Source organism: Heptranchias perlo, chromosome 19 (assembly GCF_035084215.1).
Source record: "Heptranchias perlo isolate sHepPer1 chromosome 19, sHepPer1.hap1, whole genome shotgun sequence".
Taxonomy (NCBI): Eukaryota; Metazoa; Chordata; class Chondrichthyes; order Hexanchiformes; family Hexanchidae; genus Heptranchias; species Heptranchias perlo.
In genome coordinates, this window is record NC_090343.1 from 10,430,900 (window position 1) to 10,451,804 (window position 20,905).

General features: G+C 45.5%; 1 protein-coding gene across 2 annotated transcripts in view; it reads right to left on the bottom strand.

Annotated features, from left to right (window-relative positions):
- Positions 1 to 12,925: 12,925 nt before the first annotated feature.
- LOC137335156 (Na(+)/dicarboxylate cotransporter 3-like) overlaps positions 12,926 to 20,905 on the bottom strand; it is a 42,105-nt gene continuing 34,125 nt past the window's right edge. For both annotated transcript variants that reach the window (XM_068000304.1, XM_068000303.1), the window contains exon 13: positions 12,926 to 20,904. In XM_068000304.1, coding sequence (XP_067856405.1) covers positions 20,737 to 20,904 — 168 coding nt within the window. In that variant the 3' untranslated portion in view covers positions 12,926 to 20,736. The remainder of the gene's footprint in view (position 20,905) is intronic.

Below are 20,905 nucleotides of genomic sequence, written 5' to 3' on the forward strand. Positions count from 1 at the left end.
AAAATAGTGGATATTTGGAAGTGACCAGCTGTAATCTAATGCAGGGGTTTAGATTGACTATCAACATGTACTTTTAGGTTCGGCTTGGGGTTTGGGTTACAGGTGAGTAGTATGCCTTCACATCATGAAAACTAACTGTTGTTACGTGTCTTTAGCAGTGCAAGTGAAGGGATCCAGCATATAAATGCTGCTCTCACGCAAGTAAGCTCCAATGCAAGATTAAAAAGAACAAACTTGCAATTATATTGCGCCTTTCACAACCTCGGGCTTCACAAGTGTAGCTACCATTGTAATGTAGGGAAATGTGGCAGCCGAGTTGTTGCACAACAAGGTCCCACAAATAGTAATGAGATAACTGACCAGATCATCTGTTTTAGTGGTGTTGGTTGAGGGAGAAATGTTGGCCAGGACACCGGGAGAATTCCCCTACTCTTCGAGTATAGTGCCACGGGATTTTTTTTTATATCCAGCTGAAAGGGCAGTCAGTTTACCATCTCATCTGATGCATGGCCTAAGTTAGGTACTCAAGTCCTGGAGAGTGGGGCTTGAACCCACAAACCACAGAGGCAAGAGTAATGACCACTGAGCCAAGACTGACACTTATCGACAGCCAGCATGTTATGCCTATTAACATCGAGCATAAGATACCGGCTGTAACCTAATTGAGCAAGCAGCTTGATTTTATATGTGTAGAATTTATAGACATCTAGGCTGTGATATCTGTCCCTGTGCTACTTTTATTTGTGAGACTGACAGGAAGCTGTGATTGAATCTCATGTCTCCATTTCTGGCTTCAATACAGCTGCTGCTTAGATCCCCAAAGATGCCGGAACCAACTACGAACAGCTGTGTACTGTTCATTGTCCCATTTTTTTTTTACACACCACTATGAAGCAGTCTTTAGTATTTAGTAAATCTTTTTAGACCTTTTAATTTACTCTGTTGTCAGTTGTGACCTACAGTTTTATTGTGCTGAATGTAGAGCAACTGGAGGCTGAAACCTGTTTCCTCGCTGAGTTTCCCGTGTGCCCTGGTGGGGTCGGCAAACAGTGGTTGTGTTGTATTTTCCCGTTTCAATTCACTTCTGTGCTTTTGTCATGTTAATGAGATCACCATGAGGCCTTTTCTGCAAATTTGTGATGCGAGGAATTAGGATGCGGTAATTGATCTCAGTGTCTGAGGGAACTATTATTCAATCATTTAAAAAAATATTTTTTCTCACGTTTCTTTCAGCAATTTTAGTGCGTAGGGATCTCTGTTTTCCAGTTTTGTGGTGTTTTTTTTAAGTTTACCTCTTTATGTGAAATTTGATTGAAGAATGGCAGTGTGATATCGGGTCAAGTGATCAGTGTGGTGAGGGTTGAAAGTAGTTCAGTGACAGCGGTATTACACCAATGACATCACAGTGTTTCCGAGACCACATCTATTGTATAATAATTAGGAATTGGAGGCTGTTAAATAATCGAGATTGAGACAGTTTTTTATATGTATAACTAGAAAAGAACAGCTCGGACTGCAATATCTTTCGGTGGGCCTCTAACTGCTTTCTCTTTCATCAGTAATTTTCTCTCTTCTCAATATATCTCTTTCCGTGGACTCTCCCTCCTTCTCTGTCTCCCTCTCTTTCTCACACACACGGTCTCCATCTCCCTCACATGGAGTTCAGAAGGAATAAAACTCCACAAGACTGCCGATACTACATAAGCATGTTAAGCTTTTAGAAGTAATATTTCAATTAGGGTATGGTAGTCTAGCGATTATGGTATTGGACCTATAGGCCAGAGGTCTTGAGTCTAGATCCGACCAATAAATGTGAAAATAAGTTCAATAAATCTGGTATTTTGTGGGCTGGCACCAGAAAAAATGTCCATGAAAGCAGCTGGATTTTTTTTGTTAGAAACCCAAGGTTCACTAATGTCCTTCGGGAAGGGAACCAGCCACTCCTACCAGTATGGCCTACACGTGACTCCAGTTTCACACTACTTGGTTGACTATTAATGCCTTCAGCACAATTAGGGATGGGCATTATAATCTGCCTTGCCAGTGTTGCCCATATCCCAAGAACAAATAAAAAATAATCACCGCCCCTCTCCACATCTCCCTCCATAATGTCCGTTCTCTTATGAACAAGGCGCTTGCCATCCATGACCTTATTGTGGATGATTGCATTGATATCATGGCCTTGACAGAAACTTGGCTCACAGGTGATGAAACTTTGCCTCTTACTGAAGCCTCATTGCCTGGCTACACCTCCCAACACTTGCTCCACCTCAACCACTGTGTGGCTATTATTACCAAATCGCACCTTGGTCTGTCCCCCCTACTCTTCTGGCACCTTCTTCTCCTTTGAGCACCTCACCTTGTTCCATGCCACTCGCCTCACCTTTAACATCCCTGTTCACTATCGCCCACCAAAGTCCCACTCCAAGTTTCTCACCGAGATATCCTCACTCACTTTCTCCCTCAGCCTCTGCACCGAACGACTTCTCATCCTCGGTGATTTTGTCCTTCATCTCAACTCACCTTGCCCTCTCTCCTCTGAGTTCATTGCCTTTCTGTCCCTCCATATAAGTAACATTCGTGCCAGACAAGTGCCAGGCAATGACCACCTCCCCTTGACATTCAACGGCATTACCATTGACGAATCCCTCACCATCAACATCCTGGGGGTCACCATTGACCAGAAACTTAACTGGACCAGCCACATAAATACTGTGGCTACAAGAGCAGGTCAGAGGCTGGGTATTCTGTGGCGAGTGATTCACCTCCTGACTCTCCAAAGCCTTTCTACCATCTACAAGGCACAAGTCAGGAGTGTGATGGAATACTCTCCGCTTGCCTGGATGAGTGCAGCTCCAACAACACTCAAGAAGCTCAACACCATCCAGGACAAAGCAGCCCACTTGATTGGCACCCCATCCACCACCCTAAACATTCACTCTCTTCACCATCGGCGCACCGTGGCTGCAGTGTGTACTATCCATAGGATGCACTGCAGCAACTCGTCAAGGCTTCTTTGACAGCACTTCCCAAACCCGCGACCTCTACCACCTAGAAGGACAAGAGCAGCAGGCACATGGGAACAACACCACCTGCACGTTCCCCTCCAAGTCACACACCATCCCGACTTGGAAATATATCGCCGTTCCTTCATCGTCGCTGGGTCAAAATCCTGGAACTCCCTACCTAACAGCACTGTGGGAGAACCTTCACCACTCGGACTGCAGCGGTTCAAGAAGGTGGCTCACCACCATCTTCTCCAGGGCAATTAGGGATGGGCAATAAATGCTGGCCTTGCCAGTGGCGCCCACATCCCATGAACAAATAAAAAAAATTATAAACTCTCAAACCCATATTCATGGCCACTCCCTCAACCATACCATCTCACGTAATCTCTCTATTCCCTTTGTCTCAATCACAGACATGGCCATTACTTCCTTGTATCCCAAACCACTCATAGCCCTATTCTCCCTTCCAACCCTACTTTCTTCTGTGTACATCCCTGGAGAAAACTTTCCCTTGTCACTTACAATGGCACTTTCAAACTCCCACTGTATAGCCTTTGGCCCTCTGTTCGCCACAATACATCTGCAGCTATTGATCTGCTCAGTCACACTCTCACCTCTGCCTATGATGTCCTCGTCCCCAGTAAAACTCTTACTCTCTCTCACCTTGGTCGTTCCCCCGGTACGGCTCCCATCTTCGCTCCATTATGTCCAAACTTGAATGCATATGGAGCACAACTGGTTTAGCCATTCATCGCCAGATTTGGATCACATCAAGCATTATTGGACCTTGCTTTCCTCAGCCAAAGCTGCTCACTAGTCCAGGATCATTCTGGAATGTGAAGATAACCTCCAGCTTCTTTTCCCCCTCTACCCGTCTCCCCTTCCCCCTCTACCCTCTCCTCCAACAATAAAGATGAGGAGCTCATGGACTTCTTTGTCATTAAGATTGAGACTATCCGTTCAGCTGCCTTTGCCGCATCCCTCCCTTCCCCTTCCCCTTGCCAACCAAGCCAAGCTTCCCTCAAGGTTCCCTGTGCCGTAGCCTTGAACTTAGATCTTTGTCTAGTTTCTCTTTTATCTGTCCTCATCTCCTCTCCAAGCTCATCTTGTCCATGAGACCCACCTTCTGCTCTCTCGACCCTATTCCTACTAAACTGCTAACCTCCCAACTTCCCTTCCTGGCCTCCATTCCAGCTGATATTGTAAACGGTTCCCTCTCCTCAGAAACAGCCTCCCTCCCTTTCAACTCTGCCGTCATCACCCCACTTCTCAAAAAAGTCACCTTTGACCCCTCTGTCCTTGCAAACTACCGCCCCATCTCCAACCTCCCTTTCCTCTCCAGTCCTTGAACGTGTTGCTGCCTCCCAAATCTGTGCCCACCTTTCCCGCAACTCCATGTTTGAATCCCTCCAATCAGGTTTCCGTCCCTGCCACAGTACTGAAATGACTAATACTCGAAGCCACATCCTCTGTGACTGTAACCATGGTGCACTATCCCTGCTCATTCTTCTCGACCTCTCTGCAGCCTTTGACACAGTTGACCACACCATCCTCCTGTTGTCAGTGATCTGCACTCCATGAATAAAGGTTCAAGACCCAAGAGTCAGATCAACTTGAGAGATTTCATTGGACAGCACACATAGAAAGGAGGAAAGATTTGCATTTATATAGCGCCTTTCACGACCTCAGGACGTGCCAAAGCGCTTTACAGCCAATTAAGCACTGTTGAAGAGTAGTCACTGTTGCAATGTACAAAACATGAGTAATACAAGTAAGTGATATGTCTATACACTCACCAGCAGGAGACTCATCTGGGGCTAGCAGCATCACCAGTCAAGGTTGTTCCTAAAGCTGAGCTCACCTAACAGGGTTTCATTACATTTTTATACCTTGCTTGAAACACACATCTTGTGCAGTTTCTTTGTCTGCAACTGTCACTCGTACTGACTCAGTAGTTGTCACATGACTGTTTTCAGCGCGAAACCGTGGGAACTAAAGGCCCCAATTCTTATTTGTACTTCTCTAGGTTACTTTCCTTACATTGTTCCGCTGAGCGCATCCCTTTTCTCTTAGAAATTTTCCATTCTCGCTAGGCCTTAATTGATATGGTTTATTATAATCAGGCTTTGCTAACTTAATCAAGTCTCTCCTTTGTTCAGTATAAATTCTGTTTACATTGTATGTAGTCAGAGAGTGTCAAATCTGCTTCTACTTCTGCTTCCTTTTCTAACTGGTTTGCTCAAGGGTGTGTCTCCCATCTGCAGTGCATATAGAACATGTGGTTCTATATACATGTCTAGCTGAGTTCAGCTAATGAATTCCCCATGCTAACTACTCCATCATATTCTATGCTTATGCCAGGCCATTTAACCTGTCCCGATACACTGTCCTATACCTCCTCCAATGCCTCTCCTCCATTGCCCAGTTGAGTGGGACTGCCCTTGCCTGGTTCCCACTCTTACCTATCCAGTCGTAGCCAGACAATCTCCTGCAATGACTTCTCTTCCTGCCCCCTGCACCGTTACCTTTGGAGTCTCCCAAGGATTTATCCTCGGCCCTGTCCTATTCCTCATCTACCTGCTGCCCCTCATCCAAGGACATGACGTCAAGTTCCACATGTGCACTGACGACACCCACCTCTACCTCACCACCTCTCTTAATCCCTTCACTGCCTCTGTGTCGTCAGATTGCTTGTCTGACATCCAGTCCTGGATGAGCCACAATTTTCTCCAATTAAACACTGGGAAGACACCAATGGGTTCTCTCATCATCTGTTCCATTCCCCTGCCTGCGCACTGTCTCAGGCTGAACTAGACTGTTTGTAACCTCTGCATTCTATTTGACCCAGAGCTGAACTTCTGACCCCATATCCTCTCCATCACAAAGATTGTCTACTTTCATCTCTGTAACATCGCCCATCTTCGCCCTACCTCAGCTCATCTGCTGCTGAAACCCTCATCCATACCTTAAATACCTCCATACTTCTAATGCTCTCCTGACTGGCCTCCCATCTTCCACCCTCTATAAACTTGAGCTCATCCAAAACTCTGCACCAAGTCCCACTCACCCATCACTCTGTGCTCGCTGACCTACTTTGGCTCCTGATCAATTAAAAATTCTCACCCTCTTGTTCAAATCATTCCATGGCCTCGCCCCTCTATCTTTGTCTCTAAGTATCTCTGTCACCTCCTCCAGCCCTACAACCCTCCAAGGACTCTGCATTCCTCCAACTCTGGCCTGTTGTGCACCCCCACTCCCTTCGTCCCACTATTGGCGGCTGTGCCTTCAGCCATATAGAATCATACAATCATAGAATGGTTACAGCATAGAAGGAGGCCATTCGGCCCATTGAGCCCATGTCGGCTCTTTGTAAGAGCAATCCAGTTAGTCCCATTCCCCTGCTCTTTCCCCATAGCCCTGCAAATTTTTTCCCTTCAAGTATTTATCCAATTCCTTTTTGAAGGCCACATACAGGCCCTAAGCTCTGGAATTCCTAATTCTTCCTAAACCTCTCCGCTTCTCCACCTCTCCTCCTTTAAGACCCTCCTTAAAACTTAGCTCTTTAACTAAGGTTTAGTCATTCATCCTAATGTCTCATTCTTTGGCTCGTTGTCAATTTTTATCTGATTACACTCCTGTGAAGCGCCGTGAGATATTTTCCTCCATTAAAGGCCTCATATAAATGCAAGTTGTTGTTGACGTGATGATGAATCCTGTGCAACACTTGGCCATGTTTGAATACAGAACAAATAATAACGGTGCAGTGCTGTCATTTGTACTACAAGTTCTGTCAGATATTACAAATTTATTATTTTTATCTTTTTGTTTTAAGGTAAACTAAGGGGGGGAAAAAAATCAAATAAAATTATAAGGTGGAACAGTCGAACACTTAACAGGACGCAATGTACAATAGATTTTTATACATCCATTCTCCTTCACTTAGTAGTTGTATGAAACATTGTGACATATCAGTGGGAGAGCATACTGTGCACAACCTATTATCTATTTCCTGTTAAATGGATATAAATATGCAGAAAAATTAGTTATATGCTCAACTCCACTGCAATAAAACTCAACCTCACAATTGTCAGTCTCTTGGGTTTCGAACTTTGGAACTGAACTCTCCTTTCAGGGACTTAAACCTCATGTAACACAACTTTGCAGTACCTGTTCATGCTGCCAAGTTCACGCCAGTGAAGTTGGCATAGATTTAAAAAATGGGCAACAGAAACAATGCCAATATGTGTATTCCGATCTTGCACAGGCATGAAAGCTCACTCACAACAGTGCCAAGTGGACTGGATCAGATAGGCTGTTTCGCTTGTTACTATAGCCCTACTCAGGCTCATCTACTTCCCCTTCCCTTGTTTACTGATGATGGTAGGATCTAATTCAGCAGCCTCATTCGGCTCAGTAATAGCACTCTTGCCTCTGACTTAGAAGGTTGTAAGCTCATGCCTCGCCTCAGAATTTTAGTACATAATCTCGGCCAACGTTTCAGCGCAGCCCTTGAGGGAGTGCTGCATTACCAGAGGTGTTGCCTTCTGGGTGAGAATTTAAACCAAGGTCCAGTCTACATGTTCAGGTGGACGTAAAAGATCCCATGGCGCCTTCTCAAAAAAGAGCAGAGAGTTCTTCCGGGGTCCTGGCCAACATTCATCCCTCAACCAATTCCACCAAAACAGATTAACTGGTCATTGCTGTTTGTGGGAGCTCGTTGTGCACAAGTAAGCTGCTGGGTTTGCCTACACAACAACTTTAAAAAGTAACTCATTGACTATGAAGTGCTTTGGAATGTCCTGAGAATGTGTAAGGTACTGTTTAAATGCAAGTCTTTTCTTTCTTTTACAGCTGATGGTCTTGATTTTCCTCCCATTTACCATGCGTTTTGTGGTGGATTCTGGGCAGGCAGTGGAAGAAAATGGGTTGTGGTGGCCTAGAAACATAGGAACAGAAGTAGGCCACTTAGCCCCTCGAGCCTGTTACGCCATTCAATCAGATCATGTCTGATCTGTACCTCAACTCCATTTATCTGCCATTGATCCATATTCCTTGATACCCTTACCCAACAAAAGTTTATCGATCTCAGCCTTGAAAGTTTAATTGACCCCAGCATCCATAGCCTTTTGGGGAGTAAGTTCCAGATTTCCACTACCCGTTGTGTGAAAAAGTACTTCCTGATTTCGCTCCTAAATGGCCTGGCTCTAACTTTAAGATTGTGCCTCCTTGTTCTGGATTACCCCACCAGAGGAAATAGTTTCTCTGTATCGATAATATTGAATCCCTTTATCATTTTAAATAACTAAATTAGATCACCCCTCAACCTTCTAAACTCAAGGGAATATAAACCAAGTTGTCTTCATAATTTAACCCTTTAAAGCCCGGTATCATTCTGGTAAATCCGCGATGTACCCATTCCAAGGCCAGTATATCCTTCCTGAGGTGTGATGCCTAAAACTGAATGCCTGGTGTTGATTCCCAACTGGTTGAAAATCTCTTCCCATGATGTCATGGGGGTGCATTTCCGCGGACATTCTCCTGCTCATCCGTTGTTTTTTTTCCCCGGGGTTTCCGCTGCCCTTCTGCCGAAGTTGTGGTGTGCGGGCAAGAGAACCACCGTGGAATTTCACTCTCCATCAATCATGAACGGACTGAAACATTTTAGAATCATCTGAACCCTAGAGCTAATTGCAGCCATGAACACACTGCCAAGTTTTGTTTATCTCTTTTTAGAGCTTTTCCATTGGAAATTCCCACATGGAATTTATACAAACAACATTGCGGTGCCAAGTTTTTTTCAGTGCTGACAGGAAGAGAGGATAATTGAGAAATCCTGTTTCGCAGAAGTGTAACATTCCTGTGCATATTTTCCTTCTGCTCCTGAAGGCACAGAGTTCTGCTGGAGTTCAGGTCTACTTTCTGCTGCCTCGCCCAAGTGAACATTCTTCATGTGTGTACCTCGACAGTGCATGTCAGCAGGCACTTTGATCATGGGGAAGAGGAGAGGGGCATCACAAAAGAACCCATCCTACCTGTACCTGATGTCCCCGCAACACCTACATGCACGCACCCTTGTGCACAGGTTTGATCACGTGATGATGTGATCACGTGACATTCTGCTCATGTGCCGTGATCACATGACTTCTACAAATGTTATTGCATTCACCTTATAAAGGTTGGGTCCCCGGTGATGTCACAGAGTGGTGGGTGGGGGAGGGGGCGCACCGCGGCGGGAAATTTAAATCGCTGATCTCTCGGACTGCTAGAGGCAGCGCTCGGGATAGGAATCACTGATTTCAGGAGACTCCCGGTCATTCCGGGAAGGTTGGGAATCCTAGAACCATTAGACATCGATCAGGGGCCAATCATAGTGCTCCTATCATCACCCTGCCTGAAATCAGTTAACTTTAGTGCAGTACTGAGGGATTGCTGTATTGTCAGAGGTGCCGTCTTTTGGATGAGACGTTAAACTGAGGTTCTGTCTGCTCTCTCAGGTGGATGTAAAAGATCCCATGGCTCTATTTGAAGAAGCGCAGGGGAGCTCTCCCAGTGTCCTGGCCAACATTCATCATTCATCCCTCAACCAACATCATTAAAACAGATTATTTATTTGATCACTATCACATTGCTGCTTGTGGGACCATGCTGTGTGCAAATTGGCTGCCATGTTTCCTACATTACAACAGTGACTACGCTTCAAAAGTACATCATTGGCTGTAAAGTGCTTTGGGACGTCCTAAGGTCATGGAAGGCGCTATATAAATGCAAGCCTTTCTTTCTTTCTCTCAACTTTGATAGCAAATGGAGGAGTAATATAAAACAGAGAGGGCAAGATGGATCTCCAAGAAACTGTACTACAGAGCAATGGAATGCAGGTTCACATTTGCTACTTCCCATGCTGTAAGTTCTCAATCTCATGTATTCCTTTATTGGGAAATGTCAAAAGTTCACCCTCCCAGTCACCCCCCCCCCCCCCTCCACCCCCTTCATAAGGAAGGAAGGAAAATCAGATAGAGAGTTACCTCAAACCAACTACCTGCCCTCTTTGGCTGGGGATATTGTTTGCCATAGGGAGAAGATATGTAAGAGTCCCAAGTCAGATGGGTGATATGGTAATAATGTGCTGAGGATGTAGACTTTTCATTGCACTTTTTCCAACAAAGTGAGTAGCAACATGTAAAAACCAGATCTTCTGTTTCTTACAGCTTGTGCTTTCTTGTCAATGTTGCTTTCCTGTGTTTTTCAGCTAACAGCGGTCAATTTAACGTTACATACATAAAGGTGCAACAAATGTTCCAATGTAACAAGTTAATGGTGGCTGTCAACTAGGCTGAGGCATCAATTTTAGAAACTTTTTTTTTTAGCCTGTTAAGGATTACAAGAATTATGAGCAACAGTCCAATATAAATTGAGAATTTGTTGTTATTCAGAAACTAGGGTAATCTGAAGGGCCATCTGGATTGCTTGGCACAAAGCCAAGATTCTGCACGTAGGAGTCCCAGTCTAATTTCTGCCTTGTACCTGTGGACTCCTGCCGAAGTTACGGTGGGATATCGCCGGAATGGCTGAGGATTTCCAAGGCCAACATTGTTTATGATTCTGCTACCACCTGTACTGTATCTTTAAATCACAAACCCTTCCCTCAGCACAAAAGGAATTGCGGGTCGAAACCTGTTAAATGCATCAGTTATTACTGCCGTTCCAGGGTCATGTTGAAACAATTTGACTAACATCCAGCTTGACAATTATTTGACCAGTTCTACCATTGACATAAATCATTTATGAAAGATTTTCCAAAAGTTTCTTGTCCGTGAAATCACTTGTTGAATAACAACTGTACAGTCAAAGTGCACTGTGCTCATCCGTAATGTCAAGCCTTGTTATTCCTTGTGAGGACCAGAGAGATTAGAACTTATTAGAACTGTTTCATGCCATCAATGTTTGAGTTTCCTTACTAATTGTCATCGAGCGTCACAGGGAGCAGGGTGTTTGCGATATGGAGGCTCTGTTGGATTTCTCAGTGGCCCTGGCAGGAAACTTCCATAAACAGTTTGATCCCTGGTCTGTGCTTAGTTAGCTGATCTCAGCCAGGGACATAGAAGACAATTATGTTTACTGTCCCTTGACTGGGGGGGGTGGGGAAATTAGCCCAGGTTTCCACTCCTACTTGCTAGAAAGTATGCCTGTGACAGCATCAACTGAGGAAAGGATTAGGCTCAGCCATGACGCTTTCCTTGTCTATAAAGTCAGCTGGAACTCACTGTCTAGGCTTTCACATGAAGAATAGTCGGAAGAAGTACTACAGGGACACTGAGACCTGACAACAGTTACTTGGATCCAACCTAGAGGCCTGACTTGGTGATCGCCTGAATCTTGGATCGAGAAAGCTGAAGCCAAATCTCACAGGTGGCATCAATACAAGCAGAAGGTAGTCATGAGTATCTCCTCTGAATGATGAGACTAGTCACTCCAAGGTGAAGCCAGAGGGCACATGTCAGTCATAATGGAAACCTTCTGGGGCTGGAGATTCAGGTATCAAAAAATGCACAGGGGCTAATACCCCGTGGTGTCAGCTGTGGCTCAGCGGTAGCACCCTTCTCTCTGAGACAGAAGGTTATGTGTTCAAGCCCCACTCTAGACACTTGAGCGCAAAATCTAGGCTGACACTTCAGTTCAGTACTAAGGAAGCGCTATACTGTCGGACTGTCGGAGGTGCCGTCTTTGGGATAAGACTTTAAACCAAGGCCCAATCTGCCCTCTTGAATGGATGTAACAAGATCCCATGGCACTATTCAAAGAAGAGAGGTGGAGTTCTCCTTGGTGTCCTAGCCAATATTTATCCCTCAACCAACATCACTAATACAGATTGTCTGGTCATTTACCTCATTGCTGTTTGTGGGAGCTTGCTGTGCGCAAATTGGCTGCTATGTTTTCTACATTACCACAGTGACTAAGTTTTTTTAAAAACTACTTAATTGGCTGTAAAGCATTTTGGGACATCCTGAGGTTGTGAATGGCGCAATGTAAATGCAGTTCTTTCTTTCATAGGAACATAAGAACAGGAGTAGGCCATTCAGCCCCTCGTGCCTGCTCCGCCATTTGATAAGGTCATGGCTGATCTGTGATTTAACTCCATATACCTGCCTTTGGCCCATATCCCTTAATACCTTTGGTTGCCAAAAAGCTATCCATCTCACATTTAAATTTAGCAATTGAGCTAGTATCAAACTTCTACCACCCTTTGTGTATAGAAATGTTTTCTAATCTCACTCCTGAAAAGTCTGGCTCTAATTTTTAGACCGTGCCCCCTGCTCCTAGAATCCCCAACCAGTGGAAATAGTTTCTCTCTATCCACCCTATCCGTTCCCCTAAATATCTTATACACTTCGATCAGATCACCCCTTAACCTTCTAAACGCTAGAGAATACAACCCCAATTTGTGTAATCTCTCCTCGTAACTTAATCCTTGAAGTCCGGGTATCATTCTAGTAAACCTACGCTGCACTCCCTCCAAGGCCAATATGTCCTTCCGAAGGTGCGGTGCCCAGAACTGCTCACAGTACTCCAGGTGCGGTCTAACCAGGGTTTTGTATAGCTGCAGCATAACTTCTGCCCCCTTGTAATCCAGTCCTCTAGATATAAAGGCCAGCATTCCATTAGCTTTATTGATTACTTTCTGCACCTGAATGTTATATGTGACTTAAATGTACTTCATAGGACAGTGTACAGGGTGCATCACCCTGCTCCAGCATTACTGCTCTTGGGATGACCCTATCCACATCCATCTGTAATCAATAACTAGTCAGTGGTTGTTGCTCTATGACTGAAGGTGGAAAGGCTTTTAAAATGTTTCCTTTGTGTCATTATCAGTGTTACATTAACAAACACTTTGCATTGCCAAAAAAGAAACATTTCCATAATACTAAGTGTGATTTTACTTAGGCAAAATTACAAATGCTGTACATGATGGTTTTTGCAATGCCACATGCCTCAATAACACCGAGTATTACACAAAGCAGCTTTAAGATCATTTAGTACAGAGATGGAACAAGCAGGGTCAGTGTGCAGGGCAAGGAGTTCAATGTGCAGGAACTGCAGTAACTGATGCATTGCATTCACAGCTCAGACATATCCAACAGAGATTGGATGCTGCTACCAGGGTGCACTGAGGCCACCTTTGTTGGTGATCAGAAATCTAAGGGAATTCCTGTACTTTACAAGAATAAGGGAAGTTGGCACACTGCAGGAAAGTTGCTACAGTGCAGGAATGTTGGCACACTGCAGGAAATTGAGAGAGAGCCAGAGAGAGAGTATACTGGGTTACTATGCACTGCAGATTAACAAATTGAAATGATATAAAAATGTTGGTATTACAGGGTGTATAAAACAGATCAGGCAGTATATTTGTATACTCACAGGACTTTAACCAAGCAATGCCAAACCACCAATTTTCTCAATTTTTCTCCCTCTTATTCTGAAGGTATGGTTTCCTGGTTGCCACCATCTTTCTGTGGCCAGTCTTCATGTGTTAGCCTAGACTGTGATTATTGGTGGATCATGGGTGGGAACTTCATGGCTGAATCCAATTTTGTCCTCCATCAACACCCACATATATATCCTTTCCAGCTGATTTGCAGTTAGGTGCTCAGTAATTGCTCTTAACTGAATTATCCTAGCTTATATAAAATTATTTTGGTCGGCTCAACCTGGCTCCCAGCGGCCACACAAAGCTACCCACAATTTGACAGTCTCTTTCGGTGATGCCCAAAGGTATGACTGTTGCAGAAATGGAAATGCAACAATGATCCTCTAGGTTTGGGTGTTAAGTCAATTCTTAATCAAGTTGCAGCAAGCTTTACCCTCAATCTATACCCGGCCTGAGATAGTTCCATACGTCAGTGTAAAGGGAATATTACTCTACATCTAACTCATTCTATAGCCAACCTGAGCGTGTAAAGGGACCATTACACTCTCAGGTTGGGCATAGAATGAGTTAGATGCAGAGTAAAGGGATCATTACTCCACATTGAACCCATGCTTTCCCAGCAAGTGCAAAGGGAGTTTTTCCTTGCATATAAGCCCATGCTGTGCATCAGAGGTGTCCAAACCTTTATGTCTTCGTGGGTCACTTAGATATGTACCATGGTGCCTCGGTGGCCACTTACCACATTTAATCTCACGGTCCCATTAATTTGCAAATCCCCATGGTGATACGAACAGATTTAGGCGTTCTCATTTAGAATTTAACAACCAATGAGGCAACAGCACTGGGGACTGCCCTTTTCAAATCTCCAGGCCCACAAAATTCAAACAGGACAAACTGGCAAATAAGACATTGAAGCACAAATAGGACTGAGATAGGGTTGAGTTGTCTGGGCTTTGAGGGTTGGATTGCCAGGGCTCAGGACTGCATGCGCTCCACAGGCTGCAGGATGGACACCTCTGCTGTACGTGATCTGAGAAAGCGATGCTGATATTGTTGCAGGAGCAGGGAATAAGTTAATTCCTTTCCTTAGCATTGACATGCATAATTTGAGGAACACAAAATGCACCACAACAACGTACACTGGTTTCGCCTGTGTTGACTGTTACGCACAAGCAGACATGGTAACGACGGTATCACTAAGATATTGTGACTGGTTTCTGACAGATCTGAAGGAAAAACTGACTTAGGCTGACCTCCCATCTTCCGCCCTCCATAAACTTGAACTCTGCTGCCTGTATCCTAACTCACACCAAGTCTTGTTCACCCATCACCCCTGTGCTCACTGACCTACATTGGCTCCCGGTCCGGGAACGCCTCGATTTTAAAATTCTCACCCTTTATTTCAAATCCTTCCATGCCTCACCCCTCCCTATCTTTGTAACCTCCTCCAGCCCTACAACCCTCCGAGATCTCTGCGTTCCTCCAATTCTTGCCTCTTGCACATCAAAACTAGGCATTCATGAGGCGCTGTGGGCCATCAGCATTAGCAGAATTGTATTCCAGCACAATCTGTAACCTCATGGCCTGGCATATTCCTCACTCTACTATTACCAACAAGCCAGGGGATCAACCCTGGTTCAATGAGGAGTGTAGAAGAGCATGCCAGGAGCAGCACCAGGCGTACCCAAAAATGAGGTGCCAACCTGGTGAAGCTACAACTCAGGACTACATGCATGCTAAACAGCGGAAGCCACATGCTATAGACAGAGCGAAGCAATTCCACAACCAACGGATCAGATCAAAGCTCTGCAGTCCTGCCACATCCACTCGTGAATGGTGGTGGACAATTAAACAACGAACGGGAGGAGGAGGCTCTGTAAACATCCCCATCCTCAATGATGGGGGAGTCTAGCACGTGAGTGCAAAAGACAAGGCTGAAGCGTTTGCAACCATCTTCAGCCAGAAGTGCCGAGTGGATGATCCATCTCGGCCTCCTCCCGATATCCCCACCATCACAGAAGCCAGTCTTCAGCCAATTCAATTCATTCCACGTGATATCAAGAAACGGCTGAGTGCACTGGATACAGCAAAGGCTATGGGCCCAACAACATCCCGGCTGTAGTGCTGAAGACTCGTGCTCCAGAACCAGCCACACCTCTAGCCAAACTGTTCCAGTACAGCTACAACACCGCCCTTGACATCAAGGCAGCATTTGACCGAGTGTGGCACCAAGGAGCCCTAGTAAAATTGAAGTCAATGGGAATCAGGGGGAAAACTCTCCAGTGGCTGGAGTCATACCTAGCACAAAGGAAGATGGTAGTGGTTGTTGGAGGCCAAGCATCTCAGCCCCAGGGCATTGCTGCAGGAGTTCCTCAGGGCAGTGTCCTAGGCCCAACCATCTTCAGCTGCTTCATCAATGACCTTCCCTCCATCATAAGGTCAGAAATGGGGATGTTCGCTGATGACTGCACAGTGTTCAGTTCCATTCGCAACCCCTCAGATAATGAAGCAGTCCGAGCCTGCATGCAGCAAGACCTGGACAACATCCAGGCTTGGGCTGATAAGTGGCAAGTAACATTCGCGCCAGATAAGTGCCAGGCAATGACCATCTCCAACAAGAGAGAGTCTAACCACCTCCCCTTGACATTCAACGGCATTACCATTGATGAATCCCCCACCATCAACATCCTGGGGGTCACCATTGACCAGAAACTTAACTGGACCAGCCATATAAATATCGTGGCTACGAGAGCAGGTCAGAGAATGTGTATTCTGCGGCGAGTGACTCACCTCCTGACTCCCCAAAGCCTTTCCACCATCTACAAGGCACAAGTCAGGAGTGTGATGGAATACTCTCCGCTTGCCTGGATGAGTGCAGCTCCAACAACACTCAAGAAGCTCGACACCATCCAAGATAAAGCAGCCCGCTTGATTGGCACCCCATCCACCACCCTAAACATTCACTCCCTTCACCACCGGCACACTGTGGCTGCAGTGTGCACCATCCACAGGATGCACTGCAGCAACTCGCCAAGGCTTCTTCGACAGCACCTCCCAAACCCGCGACCTCTACCACCTAGAAGGACAAGGGCAGCAGGCGCATGGGAACAACACCACCTGCACGTTCCCCTCCAAGTCACACACCATCCCGACTTGGAAATATATCGCCGTTCCTTCATTGTCGCTGGGTCAAAATCCTGGAACTCCCTTCCTAACAGCACTGTGGGAGAACCGTCACCACACAGACTGCAGCGGTTCAAGAAGGCGGCTCACCACCACCTTCTCGAGGGCAATTAGGGATGGGCAATAAATGCCGGCCTTGCCAGCGACACCCACATCCCGTGAACGAATAAAAAAAAAAAATCTACCCGACAATGTGGAAAATTGCCCAGGTATGTCCTGTCCACAAAAAGCAGGACAAATCCAATTCGGCTAATTACTGCCCCATCAGTCTACTCTCAATCATCAGCAAAGAGATGGAAGGTGTCGTCGACAGTGCTATCAAGCGGCACTTACTCACCAATAACCTGCTCACCGATGCTCAGTTTGGGTTCCGCCAGGACCACTCGGCTCCAGACCTCATTACAGCCTTGGTCCAAACATGGACAAAAGAGCTGAATTTCAGAGGTGAGGTGAGAGTGACCGCCCTTGACATCAAGGCAGCATTTGACTGAGTGTGGCACCAAGGAGTCCTGGGAATCAGGGGGAAAACTCTCCAGCAGCTGGAGTCATACCTAGCACAAAGGAAAATGGTAGTGGTTGTTGGAGGCCAATCATCTCAGCCCCAGGACATTGCTGCAGGAGTTCCTCAGGGCAGTGTTCTAGGCCCAACCATCTTCAGCTGCTTCATCAATGACCTTCCCTCCATCATAAGGTCAGAAATGGAGATGTGCGCTGATGATTGCACAGTGTTCAGTTCCATTCGCAACCCCTCAGGTAATGAAGCAGTCCATGCCCGCAAGCAGCAAGACCTGGACAACACCCAGGTTTGGGCTGATAAGTGGCAAGTAATATTCATGCCAGACAAGTGCCAGGCAATGACCATCTCCAACAAGAGAGAGTCTAACCACCTCCCCTTGACATTCAACGGCATTACCATTGATGAATCCCCCACCATCAACATCCTGGGGGTCACCACTGACCAGAAACTTAACTGGACCAGCCATATAAATACTGTGGCTACGAGAGCAGGTCAGAGGCTGGGTATTCTCCGGCGGGTAACTCACCTCCTGTCTCCCCAAAGCCTTTCCACCATCTACACGGCACAAGTCAGGAGTGTGATGGAATACTCTCCGCTTGCCTGGATGAGTGCAGCTCCAACAACACTCAAGAAGCTCGACACCATCCAGGACAAAGCAGCCCGCTTGATTGGCACCCCATCCACCACCCTAAACATTCACTCCCTTCACCTCTGGCGCACTGTGGCTGCAGTGTGTACCATCCACAGGATGCACTGCAGCACCTCCAAAACCTGCAACCTCTACCACCTAGAAGGACAGCAGGCACATGGGAACAACACCACCTGCATGTTTCCCTTCAAGTCACACACCATCCCAACTTGGAAATATATCGCCGTTCCTTTATCGTCGCTGAGTCAAAATCCTGGAACTCCCTTCCTAACAGCATTGTGGGAGAACCGTCACCACACGGACTGCAGCAGTTCAAGAAGGCGGCTCACCACCACCTTCTCGATGGCAATTAGGGATGGGCAATAAATGCTGGCCTCGCCAGTGACGCCCACATCCCATGAACGAATTTTTTTTAAATCCCCGATTTTAATCGCTCCACCACTGGTGGCCGTGGCTTCAGCTGCCTCGGTCTAAACTCTGGAATTCTCTCCCTAATCCTCTCCGCCTCTCTACCTTTCTCTCCTCATTTAAGTTGCCCCTTAAAACCTACCTCTTTGAGCAAGCTTTTGGCCACCTGTTCCAATACCTGTTTGTGTGGCTCGGTGTCAAATTTTGTTTGATCACTCCTGTGAAGCGCTTTGGACGTTTTACTATGCTAAAGGCACTATATAAATGCAAGTTGTTGTTGTTGTTCGTTTCAACTGAAGTCAAACACATCACTGACCGTTTGTTCACGTCAAAAGGGGTGTAGCCAGTGGAGGGGATTCCTGCCTTCAGGACTTTCAAGTTTCCCTTGTGCCTTGGTGACCAGAACTGAATTCAGTACTCAAGGTCTGGCCTGACCACATCATTATAGCCCCAGATTTACAGGGGTACACTCACCGATACCATTCTCCCTGTGGGGAGATACTCTCGAAGGGAGTGTAGATTGCAAGTAGGGTCTCTTGTAAGAGATCAATCCCACTTAACCCACATTCTTACCAAATCTCTCAACCCATTCTCTCTCCTGAAACATGTCTAATTGTTTCTTGAGCTCATTTATACTGTCCTCTTCAATGTCTATCCCTGGTAATTTTTTCTGTAACTCTACCCCTGTGAGGGAAAACATTTTCCCTCACTTCCTTTCTAACTTCCTGATTTTTAACTTGTGTCTCCTGGCATTTGAGCCTTTCGGAAAAAAGTTGCCTGGATCAGTCTCCTCAATTCCATTCATAATCTTGAAAGCTTTGTTTAGATCACCTCACAGTCTCGTATGTTCCAACTAAAACATGCTCAACTTCCTTGAAGTAAACGCACCGAGACATTTGCTGATTAAGACTTCTTGATCACGGAGGAGATTGCCTTATAACATCTGCAGAGCTGGAAGTTATCAGTATTTTAAAAAAATTCATGCTCATTATAATTTCTTTCTTAATATTTCATCTCCAATTAATCTACTCTCTGTCAGCCTCAAATTTACTCGTGAATGGCTGAAAAAAATCCAGTTATAAAGCATGAGTGCTCCACAATTTCTGTTTAATTGTGGACCTACTTCTGGAAATACTCCAGCTTTTACATTTCTGTGTGTGGATAATTTAAGCTCTCCACGTTGGACTGGCCTGCATGTGCCAAAATGGGTCTTCATAGAATCATAGAAGGTCACAGCACGGAAGGAGGCCATCGAGTCTGCGCCGGCTCTATGCATGAGCAATACAGCTAGTCCCACTACCCCACCCTATCCCCATAGCCCTGCACGTTTTTTTTGTTTCAAGTACTCATCCAGTTCCCTTCTGAAGGCCATGATTGAATCTGCCTCCAGTGCACCCCGGCAGTGCATTCCAGATCCTAACCACTCGCTGTGTAAAAAAAAGTTTTTCCTCATATCACATCTTTTGCCTGTCACCTTAAATCTATGCCCTCTGGTTCTTGACCCTTCTGCCAATGGGAACAGTTTCTCTCTATCCACTCTGTGTAGTCCTTTCATGATTTTGAACACCTCTATCAAATCTTCTCTCAACCTTCTCTGTTCCAAAGGGAACAATCCCAGCCTCTCCAGTCTATCCACGTAATTTAAGTCCCTCATCCCTGGAATCATTCTAGTAAATCTCCTCTGCACCCTCTCTAAGGCCTTCAGATCCTTCCTACAGTGCGGTGCCCAGAACTGGACACAATACTCCAGTTGTAGCCAAACCAGTGTTTTATAAAGGTTCATCATTATTTATTAACCGGTTAGCTACCGGCTGCCTTTAGTTAACAAAAATCTATCAATCTCAAATTTAAAATTAACGATTGAGCTAGCATCAACTGCCGTTCGCAGAAGAGAGTTCCAAACTTCTACCACCCTTTACGTGTAGAAGTGTTTCCTAACTTCACTCCTGAAAGACCCGGCTCTAATTTTTAGGCTATGTGCCCTAGATTCCCCAACCAGCGGATTGGCTTAATTACGGAAATGTAAAGTGTGTTGTGGTTGAATTCCTAGGTTATTGTCAGTCAATGGTGTGGGTATGGCTAAAATCAGGGGCTCCAGTCAAACCTACTTTGACAATGTTGCCTTGGAGAATTTTTAACGAGAAGAGGCAAAGGAGCTTTTTGTTCCGCATGGTGATAATGTGATGCCGGCATTTCAGTATCTGAACAAAACCCAGAATGTTGGGGTGTCTCTCTCCTCTAGAATGTTTTAACTTCAATTCACCCTGTAAAGTACAATTTAACAGTTGTCATTAAAGGCAAAAACTCATTTGAAAGATTTTTTTAAAACTCTAATGGCTTTATATCCAACATAAAAATTAATGGTTAATTTAATATTCAACCATTTAAAAAAAAAATCAAGTGTAAATTCTCCAGGTCTTTTTCTCATTGGCACACTTGGACCCAGTCTCATTTCTCGACCGTCTCTTCGCTTCAGCGACATTACAGCAATGACCCGAGGAGGGTTCATAACCTGATGGAGGAATGGGTTTCACGGTGCCATGCCTTATACAGTGCCATTCACGGGGATCATGGTAACATTCTGGATGCCCTTTGTGTGGATCTTGGCCCAGTCAGGATAAGTGGACAGTTCGAACACATACTGACCCCACGTGTTTATGGCTAGCAAGAGTAGGAGGATGCCCATAATGTTCATAACGATTCCAGTCTTTACC